The following is a 14,706-nucleotide window of genomic DNA, read 5'->3' as shown; positions in this document are numbered from 1 at the left end:
ACTGTAACATTGCAGAATATGATGGAAGCAGCTGAGTATCTGGAGCGCATCAAATCTTTTTCCCCTTTAGTCTCATTTAAGGCTCCTTTTCAACTTAGTTTTTTACGCTCCCTACTGCCTCTCCCTTACTTTTCCCCTTCCCTCACCCCAAGCACATTAGGCCACAGTAGTGTAATAAGATATGCGACTAAGTTACAAAAATGTAAAGTGGTTAGAAATTCAGTAAGGTTTTCTACGTGTTGGTTCCCAAGTGATGATTCTTGCAAAGGACAGATTACTTTTCTGAGTTAGACTATCAAGAACTCGGACGGCATATCTGCTGTAAAGTGGGTGGTTAGTTCAGCTCTCCTTATTGGTTTATGTTTCATATTAGGTATGTTTATTTGTATTTTGCTCACCACTGTATATTCTCTTATGGTTGTTGATTCTTGAATGCTGCTGAAGCCTATATGTGTATTCTTAATATGTTTGTAAACTATAAACCTTTTTTTGAATAAAAACTATTATACACAAAAAAAAAAAGACAAAGAAAGAAAGAAAGGAATTCTGTAAGGTATTTGTTTTTGGCTTTGTCCCTGTCAAGTAAAATTCCTGTCATGCAATTTCCCCCGACCATATGTGATTCAAGCGGACATGAAAGCAGTATCCTCAGAGGGAACACAACAAATTTAATGGCAGTTGTGACATTGGCATCACTACAAATCAAGGGGCCCCCAATGATCACAGCTCCTCCCTTGTCTACCCTTGGTGCCCTTTATAGTCTTGGGGCCCATCTCTCAGGGGTCATAAAACAAGTGTGGCCATCAGGATCTTCACACCCATAAAACAGGTAGTTACAAAAAGACCCTGTATTGGAGGAAGGGGAGGTTAGTAGTTGGGGCCTCCCACAGCTCTAGGCTCCGCTGCCTTCCCTGCTTGCAGGTGTTGCTCTCCTTAAGTTACGCTCCCGAAATTGTGGCCATGTGTGTGAGATTTACTTCATTTCATGTCAAAAATTAGCTTGTGGAGGAACAAAAAGTGGAGAGTCCCTCTGACAAACCGCTTACCCTTCAGGCTGCTGTAGTGTATTCCTCATAGTTTTTATTTGCTGGAAGTGTGCAGACATATCTGTAGATAAAACCATCTCAATGACCAATGATCTCAAGTCTCTGTAAATTGGAATGCAGAAAATAATAATATCAATGAATAACCGCCCCTTAAAAACATTTATATAATTTTTACTGTTCTGGTAGTAGAAATGAGTGAAGCTAAACATGTTTGCGTGTAATACACTTTTAAAAAAATAAAATGAATTTTTATTTACGGTAACCTCTTCCCGGCCACTTAACGCCAATAGGCATCGGGAAGGTGGCAGCCCCAGGACCGCACCGAAAGGTGTAAAGTCCTGGGGCGGGGTTTAGCAGGGGATCGCGCACGCCGGTGCACGCGCATCCCCGCTTGAATGACAGAGCCGCTAGGAGACTGTTAGATGGCGAAACCGAACAGAAAAACAAAACAAAAAGGTTAAAAATGGCCAGAGGGCAAAAACCACTGTGGCCCTGCGACAAGGAAGGGCGGGAGATTGTAAGCCTTATGCCGGATCAATACATATGACTGCCTTTCCTGATTGATTTTTAATTGATATTTCAATAGCTTATAGCTTCAGTGAAACCCCGCCCTGTTGTATTTAATGGAATACAACTATTTGATGGGCTATAGCTAACTTTACTATTTTACATTATAAGGCCATGATGTTTGTCTTCCTGGAAGACCCTCCTGCCCTCCCTTCCCAAAACAAACAGGGGCAGCTCAGTCTTCAAAACTTCTCTCACATATGTGCTCCTCATCTATAGGGATCATGTGATATCACCCCTGCCACTTCAGCAAAACACACTGTTTCTCCTCATGCCAGGCCTCCTCCATTCCAGGCGACCACTCTCTCCAACAGGGAAGAACAGTAAAGAAACTTACAGGTAAATAGTGCACACTTAAATATTAGTGTGTGTGTGTGTGTGTGTGTGTGTGTGTGTGTGTGTGTGTGTGTGTGTGTGTGTGTGTGTGTGTGTGTGTGTGTGTGTGTGTGTGTGTGTGTGTGTGTGTGTGTGTGTGTGTGTGTGTGTGTGTGTGTGTGTGTGTGTGTGTGTGTGTGTGTGTGTGTGTGTGTGTGTGTGTGTGTGTGTGTGTGTGTGTGTGTGTGTATCTTTACCTCCAGTCATCTTTGGATAAATTTGCTAAAATATTCATGTCATCCTCTTGCATAATACGATAGGCAGCACTTACATGATGGTTTTCTAGTACAGAACGATCATTGTACAGTATTGCAGCATCTGACCTGAATAGAGTAAACAGAAGTAAGTTAACAATTCTTTTAACCTCAACTGCACAAAAGAAAATAAAGTAATGTTTCCGGGTTTGTAGCACTGTCTCTTTCCCCACTGCGGAGATTTTCCATTACTTCCTGTCTTTAAGATTGAAATGGTCCTCAGTCAAATAAAACGTCTGATGGTCTCAAGGACATGAAAGTCTGTACTAAAAACGTGATGGCAGTTGTAAGGCCCATATCTACTAATTAATGTTTTAAACAACCTAAACATATTAAAGGGAAGGTTCAAGCAAAATAAAAAAAATGAGTTTCACTTACCTGGGGCTTCTACCAGCCCCATGCAGCCATCCTATGCCCTTGTAGTCACTCACTGCTGCTCCAGTCCCCCGCTGGCAGCTTGCTGACCTCGGAGGTCGGCTGGCCGCATTCCGTACATTTTTATGCATTCCCGCTAGTGCAGGAACATTAACACATACATTTTTATGCGTTACTGGTTCAATGCGTAAATTTTTACACATTGAACCAGTAATGCGTAAAAATGTATGTGTTAATGTTCCTGCACTAGCGGGAATGCGTAAAAATGTACGCAATGCGTCCCGCCGACCTCCGAGGTCGGCAAGCTGCCAGCGGGGGGACTGGAGAAGCAGTGAGTGACTACGAGGGCAGAGGATGGCTGCATGGGACTGGTAGAAGCCCCAGGTAAGTGAAACTCATTTTTTTATTTTGCTTGGACATTCCCTTTAAGGCTTAGTTAACACAGATGATTAAAATGGTGGGCATTTTACCTTCCTCCTGGCTGCAAAGTGTTGTCTGTTCCTGTGGCTGTCAGTGATTACAGACAGCTTTTAAGCTATCTCATACCACTACCCCTTCCAAGGCCAATGTAAAAATTGGAGCTAATCTAACTGGGGTGACCCAACAGGAAACCTCATAGACCTATGGCTGCTTCCTGCTTGTGACAATTTGGTCACAACCACACCTTTTTTGAAAAAGGAGACCCAATGGGAAACACTAAAATTGCACACTAGAAGACCTTTGCCCACCAAGTGCCAATTGAGTTGGTGGAAGGGATAGTTTTCCCTGCTAGGTGCCCTATTTCTTGCAAATAAGGGCCTGTGGCCAAGTTGCCGAAAACATAGAGTGGCCGTTGGTCTATGAGGTTTCCTGCAAATAAAACAAATACAAATCACCATAGCCTCATGCACACATGTACCCCAGTGTGGGTGGTGGCCACTTTCAGCCTCTGCTTTGATAGTTGTTTTTTTTTTCAAACATACACAACCACACTTGCACTCCTACCACTGTTGGAGCAGTTAAAGTTTACTTTACACTGACCCTCTCTTCACTGACTATGATAATCTACCTACACCTAACCCATGACTTTGTGTAAGGTAAAAATCTTTTTGGGAAAGTGTTTGTGTTTTTTCACTTAAGAACCTGTCCACACAGTTTTGATGGTGGTAAACCACTGTTTTTAACCTCCAGTGGTTTACCACCATCAAAATTGTGTGAACAGGTTCTTAAGTGAAAAAACAAACACTTTCAAAAAAAGATTTTTACTCCACACAAAGTCATGGGTGGGGTTAGGAGTAGGTCGATTATCATAATCAGTGAAGAGGGGGTCATCACTGGATCCTAAAGGGGAGGTCACCTCATCCTAACCTTCTGCAGCCATTGGTAGAGCTTCCATTCCACTTCAGCTTTCTACACATCCTACTGGTCCATCTAGTGTCTTTACTATAAACTCTACAGTCTACTGACTGGTTGGTCCAGAAGGGAGCATAAAAAGTATGGCTGAAACATAAGCAGAATTCTCAAGGATCCAGCAAGGGGCTTCTCTTTGGTGACATTCATACTCATTCTAACATTCATCTACTGCATTATATGGTGCTGGGTGGAGGCTTCCTATAAGCAGATGATTTTTTTACAGCATTCTCCCGTGTGCACATTTTAAACATCGTTATCATTTGTGACGCATGGAAGGTTAAATCCACTCTGCAGACTTATGAAAACTGTGCAGAAATAAACAGCACAGTAGGAGGCCTGGGTGCAGTGAGTTTATGAAATTACTAGAAGACACCTTCGTTGCTCCCAGGGCAGGCAGAGAGGCGAGAGAGGCTCTGGCCTTGGGGCGTAGTGTAGGAGGGGGCACACAGTTCACTCAGCTATAATTCCTCTATTGTGATTGAAGCAGAGAGAAATAAGAAAAATGGATACATGGCAATGACTGCAAACCAGATAACTATAGATTAAGGTGTTGGGGGGGGGGGGGGGGGGGCTTGGGGCCCTGGGGTGCCTCTTAGTCTAATAGCAATCAGCGTGTGATGGCTAGGGTGGGAGGGATGGAGGGGAGCACTTTGGTGTTTCAGCTTGAGTGCTGGAGGACCTGGTTCACTGCAACTGGAAGAGCTATCATGAGAGTCCCCCAGCTTTGTAACTATATGACTGACTTTGGTCTCACACATGTAGGCAGCTTTATATTACCTTGTCTGTATGTGGAAGTTATTTGTGGTCCCAGTGTGCTCATAGTCATGGACAGCAGCAGCTAATATCATTGCCAAAATTTCCAGTTCTGTCAGCCAGTGCTGTCAAGATTAAAACAATATATTATCAAGACATAATTTTATAAAATCACAACATGATAAGCCTTATGAAAAAAAAGACGTCTTTGTTACAATTTATGGAAATCCTAAAACAAGAAGTTTAACTTGTTTTCACTTTTGCATAGGGCACTGAAAGGGTTAAGCCTCCGTGTTCACAGTATGAGAGCTGCCTGGACAGAGATCCAGGAAGAATTCCTGCAGTCTATTCACAGCTGCTGACTAAATAAGCACAAAGTACAGAGATAAGTACTGTATATTCATTTAGCATTAATTTATGGAATAAAGAATTTTCATTGCGTGCTATGCAAGAGTTCTGGCTCGCTTTAAATATATTATTATTATTACCAATACTTTAGTATATACTGCAACTAACATATCTGGAAATTTGGAAAGAACAATTACTATCTTATTTAGCAGACTGAGGTGATAACACAGAAAATGTCTATTGGGAGTTTGATGTCCTATTGTGGCTTTCTATTGCATTCAAAGCAGACCAAAATGATTTTACCTCTGCATGGTTCTAAATTTAAAAACAGCCAACTGTTCAGTGTTCACAGATCGGTTAAGGGAAAATGAGGCTTTTTGGCAGAATGAAGACCCTAGGTACTACCTGATATGTTAATGATCCTATGATAACTCTGGGCACCAGTAAGTCACCTTTTACTGGGGGAAATTCAGAAATTCAGGGCTTATTTCATTAAAGTGTACCAGAGACGATAAAATAAAGGAATAGAGGAAGCCCCAGGTATGTATAAAATGTTTATTTTTACCATCTCTGGTTTCCTTTAAGCTAAATCTCTTTCCACCACATGCAAGGCCCACACTATCAAACGAGAAACCTCTGCAACTGCCCCAGTGCCCCTGAGTGCTGCCACCCCCAGGTCTCCCCCCAACTTTATAGTGGTCCCTTGAAAAGTTTTCAGTAGCATAATGACGCCCCTGTCCCACCTGGCATGTGACCAAGCTAAAGTTATTACATAATATCATGTGTGGGGTAATGTAGGAGAGCTATCCCTGTAAGGATAATTACGGGAATGCACAGATCAATAGAAATGGCCCGAACGGTTTGAACGTGAACTGTACGAGTTTGCGTTCATGTCGAAACGCGAACATTTACCGAGTTCGACCCGCCCCCTATACTACATCATTTGGCTAAACTTTAACCCTCTAGAGTCTACATCACAGTCAGCAGACACATGGCAGCCAATCAGGCTGCACTCCCTCCTGGACCCCCCACCCTCTAAAAAAGGCAGCAGCATCGGCCATTTTCTCACTCTGTCTGCTGCTGCTATTAGTCACTTCATCCCCCCCAATATGGACAAAACAACAGGCAGAGGCAGAGCCAGAGGTAGGCCACCCGGCAGGTCTGTTTGAGGTCGTGCTGACGTGATTTCGTGCGGCCCTGGACCAAAGTACAGTGTTCAGAAGGCACGTGCCATCAACCCCCAAGATTGTCAGGACATAGTTGACTATTTAACACAGAGCACCTCATCTTCCTCAGCTTCTTCCTCAGCCCGACCATATGGGCTTGAAAACCGCCATCGCCTGCACTCTCGCCATGGTGCGCACCAGTCCAGCACGGCCATCACTACATAAACAGCTGTTTGCTGCATGTTACACAGTGAGTTTGGTCTGTCAGTGTGAAGCAGTACACTCCATGTCTACACACGGAAGATGTTTTAAAGCACTTTAGGCCTCCAATTTAGGAATACAATGTGATTTCTGCCCTTTAGGGATTATAACCCTTCTCTGCATCAAATCCGTAATTTCCCCAGGGACTTTTGGCGTGTATCCCACTCCGTCATGCCCCCCTCCAGGTGTTAGACCCCTTGAAACATCTTTTCCATCACTTTTGTGGCCAGAAACAGTGTTTGTAGTTTTTAAAAATCACCTGCCCATTGAAGTCTATTGCGGATTGCATGGTTCGCAAAAGTTCACGTTCGTGGTTTGCGAACTCAAAATCGGAGGTTCGAGCCATCTCTACGGATCAATGGAGGAGGATGGCAGCTGTGTCAGGTGAGTTGCTATGCTGCCGAAAACTTTGCAGGGGCCCTGAGGATGACTATAAAGTTGAGGCAAGACCGAATAGGTGGGAGAGGTTGGCAGCTAGCCCAGGTCTGTTGGGGTGGTCTGTCAGGGGGACCCCCAAGTTAATTTTGCCCAGGTGCCCCATTGTAACTAGGACTGACCCTGACCACATGACAGTCTGACACATAACATAATACTGAAGTGCATATTCTAGCAGGATCAGACCTGCTTGGAGGAAAGCCCTTTGTTCAATGCGGCCTTATTAGGTTGTAAGTAAGGAAGCTCTTTATTTTTCATAGCATAGCGTGTGTAGCTGTTTAAGTAAGTTTGCCATACACTACTGCTATTAGACTTCAGCTGAAGCAGTAATTCTATGATTCTTACTACTAGTGTAAGCGGAGGTCAGAGGAACAAGCTGCACAGCGACAATGGGACAATATGAGTGACTCAACCACATAGACAGAGCACCTTGGTTGCCTGTAATAGCAGTTTTCACAGGGGAATGTACTGAAGAGTGTAGAATATCAGTTCAAATGCCAGCTGTGCAGATTTTTGTTAATCACCTCTTCTACTTCCAGCGCTGCTCATGTGACTCACTTGTATGATCAACACAAAGAGCCGAGAATATCTGATCACCGGCTATGCAGAGGTAGATCCGCATGGTGTACAGGCAGGTAATTATATACTGATTACTAGCCATCCATGGTAATACTCTGTGGTGTAAGGAGCTGGCTTGCCTCTATTATTCGGTGGAAATGGGTACAATTCCTGTGTAAAGTATCTTAAAATGGGTGTATAAGTAGCTCTAGTATATTGTTTTATAGATCAGATTCTCATTTTAAGAGGTTTCAGCACAGTGGAATATACTGTAAGTAAACACATGGGCCCTTATCCAATTCCCTTTATCACTCCAAAGTATGCTCCTTGGAGATAATTGTTCATCTTTTGTTTCAACTAACTTTTCCGCATTCTGCAATTAAAAAAGTACTAAAAGGTAAGTGAAAAAGTTGAGACAGGAAAAAGCGGTGCAGGTAATTTGGGCGCACCATATACCCCATTAGGCCATAATGTGAATTACGGCTACAGTGGTGCTTAGTGAGTAATTTGGGTGCTGTCAAAAGACAGAGCCCAAATTACTATCAAAACAGCATAAAGTACAGGAACATTTTTGCTACTATAGAAACAGCGTAATTTGCCCTCCAATAGCCCTCCAATACTGTGCGGGACTTTTGCAGGAGCAAGGTGAGCCTTTTTTTGGCTTTGCCCTGTGCCCAAATTTAAAACCACCTTAATAAAATGTGTACGAAAAAGTACTGTCAAAATTATTCTGAGTATTTTCTTGCTTGCTGGTGGCTCAAAGGTAATTTTATTGATAACAAGGTGTGGAAATATCACCTAGGAGAAATCATGGGAGAAAACGTGAATTGCATTTGGCCCAATAGGGAGAGAACTACAATACAATGGAGGAGAGCGAGCGTGGGTCTTACCATGATACCCGTATGAAGCATTATATAGTGCACAGTTTGGGTAACGTCAGCTGCATGGACTAAGTTGTGATAAGGATTTTTGTACTTGCTGTAACCAACTTCTAAAGCCTCTACAAATGATACAAGGCAGGAAGCAGGAATCTGCAAGAAAGGAACCCATACCAGTCATGTGCATTTTTATTCAGATACGTGTTCATAACTGTGAGAAAACATACATTTTACCAATGACAGCCTTTAACGCCCAATTCCAGAACTATTTTGATTTAGAAATTACTTTTAGGGCCTTACCATACTTTTTAAAACTCCCCTCCCACTCCGAATTAGACTTTAATTCTTGTAATATTGAGGTTTTAAAGTTAGTTTGGTTGAAAAAAAGACATATATGTCCATCAAGTCCAATCAGAATTATGTTAGATCATCACAAATCAGTTAAAGCTGTAGTTAACTCTCCTGGATTTTTCATTTCCCCGGAGGCAAAGCTACCTAAGATAAAAATAGAGGTATTTTCAAGCCGGATCCACATACCTCTTTGCGTGGTCCATTCCTCTCCTCATCCCCCCAGTCCTGTAATCAATCCTTTAAAATGTTGACATTTCACTAAAGTCAAATTTTCAAACAGCAAGAGGCGGGCTTGCTGCAATGTTCCCTTCCAACCCCCCTTCCATTCCCTCCTCTTAAAGGGAACCTGAACCTTCTCCCAGTCTCCCGCAGTCCATGTGGTCCCTCTGCATCCTCTCGGTCCCCTCTGTTCTCTTGTTGATGGCTCCTTTACATGTACATAGAACGGAGGGGACCAATAGACTGTGGGGGGGGGGGCTGGAAGAAGCCTCAGGTAGGTAAAAGACAGCATCTTTTTTTATCAATTTAGATTCCCTTTAATGGGAGTGGATGGGACAAGCAAAAATTGTCCACCACCATCACTGGAGGTAATTTTTTAAATTTGGGCCCACCATGTATGTTCATTAGGGCAAGGCCATCATAACTAGTATTTAAGCCAAAATAATAACCGTGCCTAAATTATTTAATTGATGACAGTTTAGAGAATTTTTACCACTTGGGGTAATATTATTTCTCCAGTTTTAACAAAGTTTCCGAAAGGGCCAAGTTATAAACCACAGTAATTTGGGTGCCAAGGATGGCCACTGATAGAATATCTGTAAAATGACAAAGGCCTCAATTCACTAAACTTATCTCCTGTCTTTAATAAGTCTTCTAGAGTTGTTACCATGGTGATAAGGCATGTCGTATTCAGGAAACATTTTACCTCAGGCAAGCCTAAAGTTAACTCTTCTGTCTTTAAATTAACTCTCCAATCCTTAAAATAACTCCAGAGTTAAAGACCAGCTGTTAATTAGCTGCATGTGAAAATAACTACAGAGGAGGTAAATTAACTACAGAGGAGGTAAATTAACTACAGAGGAGGTAAAATAACTACAGGAGAGGTAACTTAAGGAATGAAGAGGTAAGATAACTCTCTCACGTGTGGAGGTAAGTTTTCTCTTGCCTTATTATCTCTAGCATGATCTTAGTGAATTGAGGCCTTAGCCTTTGCTGCTAAAAAACAAAATAACTATCAATTCAGCAAACCAAAATAACTATCAACTCAGCAATGTAATATGACCCAGGGTTCTACTCCAAATAGCAATGTTTCCTGGATCATCCATGTTCCTAGCATTCTCCAATGTCCTCCAGCTCTGATGACTGGAGGTCACTCCCGAAGCAGGAAGATTGTATTTAAAGTCCTTACCTTAAAGCGATTGATAAGGTCATAACGTGTAAACAGTTCATACACCATAAATTTAAGTGCGTGTTCTCCACTAGCTTCATTTAAAGAAAAGACGTTAAAAGACCATCGATCAATATCCTGTTGGAAAAAGAAAGGTAAAAATATATGTAAAATACAATTGCATTTATTTTAACAAAATCTTATTTTATTCTAAATTCACTTGTTTAATAAATAGTTATCTTGCATTGCAAACATGTAGACATACAAGTAAAGCAGCTACAAGTGTTTATAAATGTCTGCAACCACCTAAACAGTAGGTGGCATAAAGTCTACGTATATTGCCATTTCCAGTTCCTCCCAAAACCAAGAACAACCTCTGCCCAAAGCCATCTCTTTGCTAATTGTTGCATGGATTGCTCACATTTGAGCAGTATCCCTCCTTCAGATGCTATGCTGTTTCTCATCCAAAGAATCACTCGATGGAGTACATAACTCAGAATAATTAACTGGCTGTATAGCCGAAAGATGATGAAAGAGACCATGACATTGTTTTTTCCATGGTGTTTCTCATCATCCTTTGCTTTATAGCCTTAGAATTGTCCTCAGTTGTGTTATCCTTGAGTTTCCAATAGTAAGTAATCGACATTTTCCGGTTCAGATTAGAAAAACTTGATAGAAGAATGCGGTAAAGAAAGAACTTGCTAAAGGCCAACAACAACAACAACAACAAAAAACTTTCTGTAGATTAGATTTTTAAACATTTTACTGCAGTGTTTCAGAAACATAGAGTGGTGACAAAATCTCCCTTACCTAGGGCACCAAAAGACCAGAGAAATGCTGTTTAGTGGGTATCAGCACTAACCCTACCCGCAGTGGCGTAGCTAAGGAGCTGTGGGCCCCGATGCAAGTTTTACAATGGGGCCCCCCAAGCACTCTATACATAACAATTTATACGGCGCACCAAAATCTGCCAATGGCAACTACAGTGTCAGAGGTGCAAGAAGGGGATGGGGAACAGTTTGTTAATGATTACCACTATTCAAAGTATCTACAGAAGTCATTATTATGAGCATAGGACCAATAGAGAGCTAATTTTGTAGTTAAGGGAGGGCCCTTCGGGGCCCCTCTGGCCCAAGGGCCCCGATGCGGTCGCTACCTCTGCACCCCCTATTGCTACGCCCCTGCCTACCCGCCTTTTCATTAGTTATTTCCCTAATACATATATTGGTTGGGATCATGAGTACGTGATCAGGAATGAATTGTGCACTGCAAGAGGATCACTGACACTAACCAAGATCACCTAATTTGGCTGTAGGAAGCCTCAGTCAGACTCGGTGTAGCTCTGCAGAAGAAGCTATTTTCTTACCGTATACTTTTCTGAACAAGTTGAGCATTGCAAAAGATGTTTGTCTTCTGCAACTAAAATGCCTATTTTTAAAAAGAAGGTCACATAACCTAAAGAAAGTCATTCAAGGGAATACCGGTAACAGAAGTGTAGATCAGGTGTAATCAGGATGTTTGCCACAAGGTGGCAGAACATAAATAGCACTTGTGGAGAAAACTAAAGACGGCAGTTCTAGAAGATGTGCTATGGGAACTGATAGTTCTGACCAAACACTTAAAAAATTACTGACTAGACATTATCAGCATACGGTACCGAGAAATTTACACACACAAAGAAGTTGAAATCTGCTCCAAGTCCTTGCAATAGACAGCTGTGTCGGCAGCTGGGCTTAAACCCACCAGAACTGAAAGCTGGCAGAGAGAATGCCAGTTTCTAGCTTCCCATCAATAGGAGGTTATCTGCACCTTGAAGGGAACCTAAACTCAGAAGAATACCATCGTTATTCTCTTATAATAAACAATGCCAGTTACCTGACTTCTGTGCTGATGCTCTGCCTGTAATACTTTAAGTCACTGACCCAGAATGAGCATGCAGATCAGATGCTGTGATTCTGAACGGACTTGACTGGCTGCACTCTTGTTGCAGGTGTGTGACTGAAAAAAAAATTAAAGCCAAAAGCTCAGCATGACAGCCAGGTAACTGGTATTGTTTATAAGGGAAGGAAGATGGCATCTCCTGTATTCCTCTCACTTCGGTTTCCCTTTAAAATAATATTTAACATCTGGATCATGATCACAATGTAATGTTGTTTAAGGATGCATGAGGCTGAAATAAAGCAGCGCATCTTTCTTACCTAGGGCTTCTTTCAGCCCTTACAAGTTTCTGTGTCCCACGCCGCAGTTCCGCTGTCACTTAGTCTTCTGCTCTCCCCTCCGTAGCGACCGTATACCTGGCCAATGTCGGCGGGTGCGCACATGTGCTAAGGGGTGCGCACATGTGCTAAGTGCGGTTGTGGTCCCATAGCTGGGAGTGTTCTGCGCTGGCACAGTACTACTGCTATACTTTATTCTTATGTATGCTTTAAGAACACCTGAAGTGAGAGGGATAAGGAGGCTGCCATATTTATTTCCTTTTAAACTATACCAGTTGCCTGGTGTTGTGCTGATTTGTCATGAATAAGTAGTATCTAAATCACACAACTGAAACAAGCATGCACCAAATCCAGTCAAACTTCAATCACCTGATCTGCATGCTTGATCAGAGTCTATAGATAAAAGTATTAGAGGCAGAGGATCACAGGACAGCCATTGCATTGTGTGCATAGTTGAAAAGGAAATAAATATGGCAGCCTCCATATCTTTCCTACTTCAGGTGTTCATGGGACTGACCCTATGTTGAAAATTAAGTCACTGAGTGCAAGTAATTGTCTCCTTGTATGTTGTACATTAAACTACACAATTGATACAATTTACCTTTAAAAAATATACATATATACTTGCATATAAGACGACCTGCAAATAAACCGGGGTACCCACTTTCCCCTCAGAAACCAGGAAAAAGTGATTGACTCACATATAAGCCCCCTCCCCAGTATAGCTCCCTCCACAGTAACCAGATGTGCCCCCCAGTACAAGTCAGACTCCCTCCCTATAGCCAGATCTGCTCCAAAGATGATACAGCTGTGTCTCAAGACGCCACTAAATGGCGTCATAGATATGAGAGACACAGCAATTGCCAAACAGGAACAATGCCTCACACCATCAATTGCACCGCTGATATGTTGCTTGCAAGCTCTGCTCCACAAGCCAGGGGACACAGCTAGTCTTGAGCAGCGCACTCTGCACACCATGTTGCAGGGAATGAGAGGCATGGATACAGCAGGGAGCTAACTGGCAAGAGCAGGATGACTACTGAATGATCCATACGCTCCTCTGTCAATAACAAAACCTCCGTCACCACCTGTTCTGCTCCACTGACTCGCATATAAGCCGAGGGGGTAACTTTTCAACACTTTTTTTTGCTGAAAAATTAGGCTTATACGCGAGTATATAAGGTATATAAATGCCATTAGAAACCTACATTTTGTAAATTGAGATTGAAGAGAAACAGAGCAATTTTTTTCTTGTATTTCAACTGAAACACTAATTCCGCTGTAAAATTAATTACATGAAAATTGATAGCTACTTATTAACATCTTTCATGCTATTTGATCATACATTGGTGTGTTTATTATCTCTTAATATATTAATGCAGTGAAAGATGAAGCAGGTGTCAGAAATAGAGGTTTAATAGTTACATGTGTAATGGTGTGCATCCAGATACTGGGCAGTTCAGAGAGCTCTAGGCTTGATAAAAGTTTAATATACATATACCAATCATTTAATAACACCACTCCCCGTTATTTGATCAGAAGGAATTTAAATTAGGTTCATTAGAATTTTTACATCAAAGCTGGAGATGATCTGTCTCAAATGAATAAGGAGGAAATTGACATTTGTTAGTTTCATTTTGCTCTACAGATCCTGACAAATGCTAAGCCAAATCTTAAAGAGTATCTCCAGTAAAAAAAACAGACTCTGGTTTTCAGGCTTAAAGCCAATATGAAGCACATAAAGTGTTTTTTTTTAATGTATAGTTGGCTTAAAAGAGACTCTAAAGTGAGTCTAAATTCACTTTTTTAACTTGTAATCATGTTAAGCACTATAAGTCCTGCTAAACCGCTGCAGAGCTTAGGGCTTTAGCTCTGCCTCTTAGCACATCAATCCACGCTGATCGCCGCCTCTCCCCGCCCCTCTCAATCTTCCTTTACTGAGAGGGGCGGGGAGAGGCGGAGATCCGTGGGCAGATTGACGAGCATGGAGGCACAGCTGCAGCCCTAAGCTCTGCCTCCATGGGCAGCAAAATCCACGACCAAGAAAGTCGTTTTGCCGCAGGGATGAGGTGGTTTAGCAGGGCTTATAATTTAACATGATTACAAGTTAAAAAGGTGAATTTAGACTCGCTTCAGAGTCTCTTTAAGTGTGTTGCTAACACACTACTGTAGCCATTTTCACTGCTCCCCCGCCTCTGCTTCCTGGTATTTTTTCCCTATCTTCATGCATGTGCAAGTCGCTCTCCCAAGCACGCTGCACTGCTCCAGATGGACACACTGTATGGAGATTGTGTGTGCAAGTGACTCAGAGGGGTAGAGAAATGGGTGAACGTGGGCAGACAAG

General features: G+C 42.3%; 1 protein-coding gene across 2 annotated transcripts in view; it reads right to left on the bottom strand.

Moving 5' to 3' along the window:
• PDE1A (phosphodiesterase 1A) overlaps nt 1-14,706 on the bottom strand; it is a 355,852-nt gene that overhangs the window by 26,677 nt on the left and 314,469 nt on the right. For both annotated transcript variants that reach the window (XM_068246998.1, XM_068246999.1), the window contains exons 5-9: nt 10,168-10,284; nt 8,421-8,561; nt 4,787-4,887; nt 2,186-2,311; nt 1,047-1,148 (exon numbers count right to left, since the gene is read on the bottom strand). In XM_068246998.1, coding sequence (XP_068103099.1) covers nt 1,047-1,148; nt 2,186-2,311; nt 4,787-4,887; nt 8,421-8,561; nt 10,168-10,284 — 587 coding nt within the window. The remainder of the gene's footprint in view (nt 1-1,046; nt 1,149-2,185; nt 2,312-4,786; nt 4,888-8,420; nt 8,562-10,167; nt 10,285-14,706) is intronic.

The sequence above is a fragment of the Hyperolius riggenbachi genome, chromosome 7 (genome assembly GCF_040937935.1).
Source record: "Hyperolius riggenbachi isolate aHypRig1 chromosome 7, aHypRig1.pri, whole genome shotgun sequence".
Lineage (NCBI taxonomy): Eukaryota > Metazoa > Chordata > Amphibia > Anura > Hyperoliidae > Hyperolius > Hyperolius riggenbachi.
Note: the sequence above shows the minus strand (reverse complement) of the source record. Positions and strands in the feature narration are given on the sequence as shown.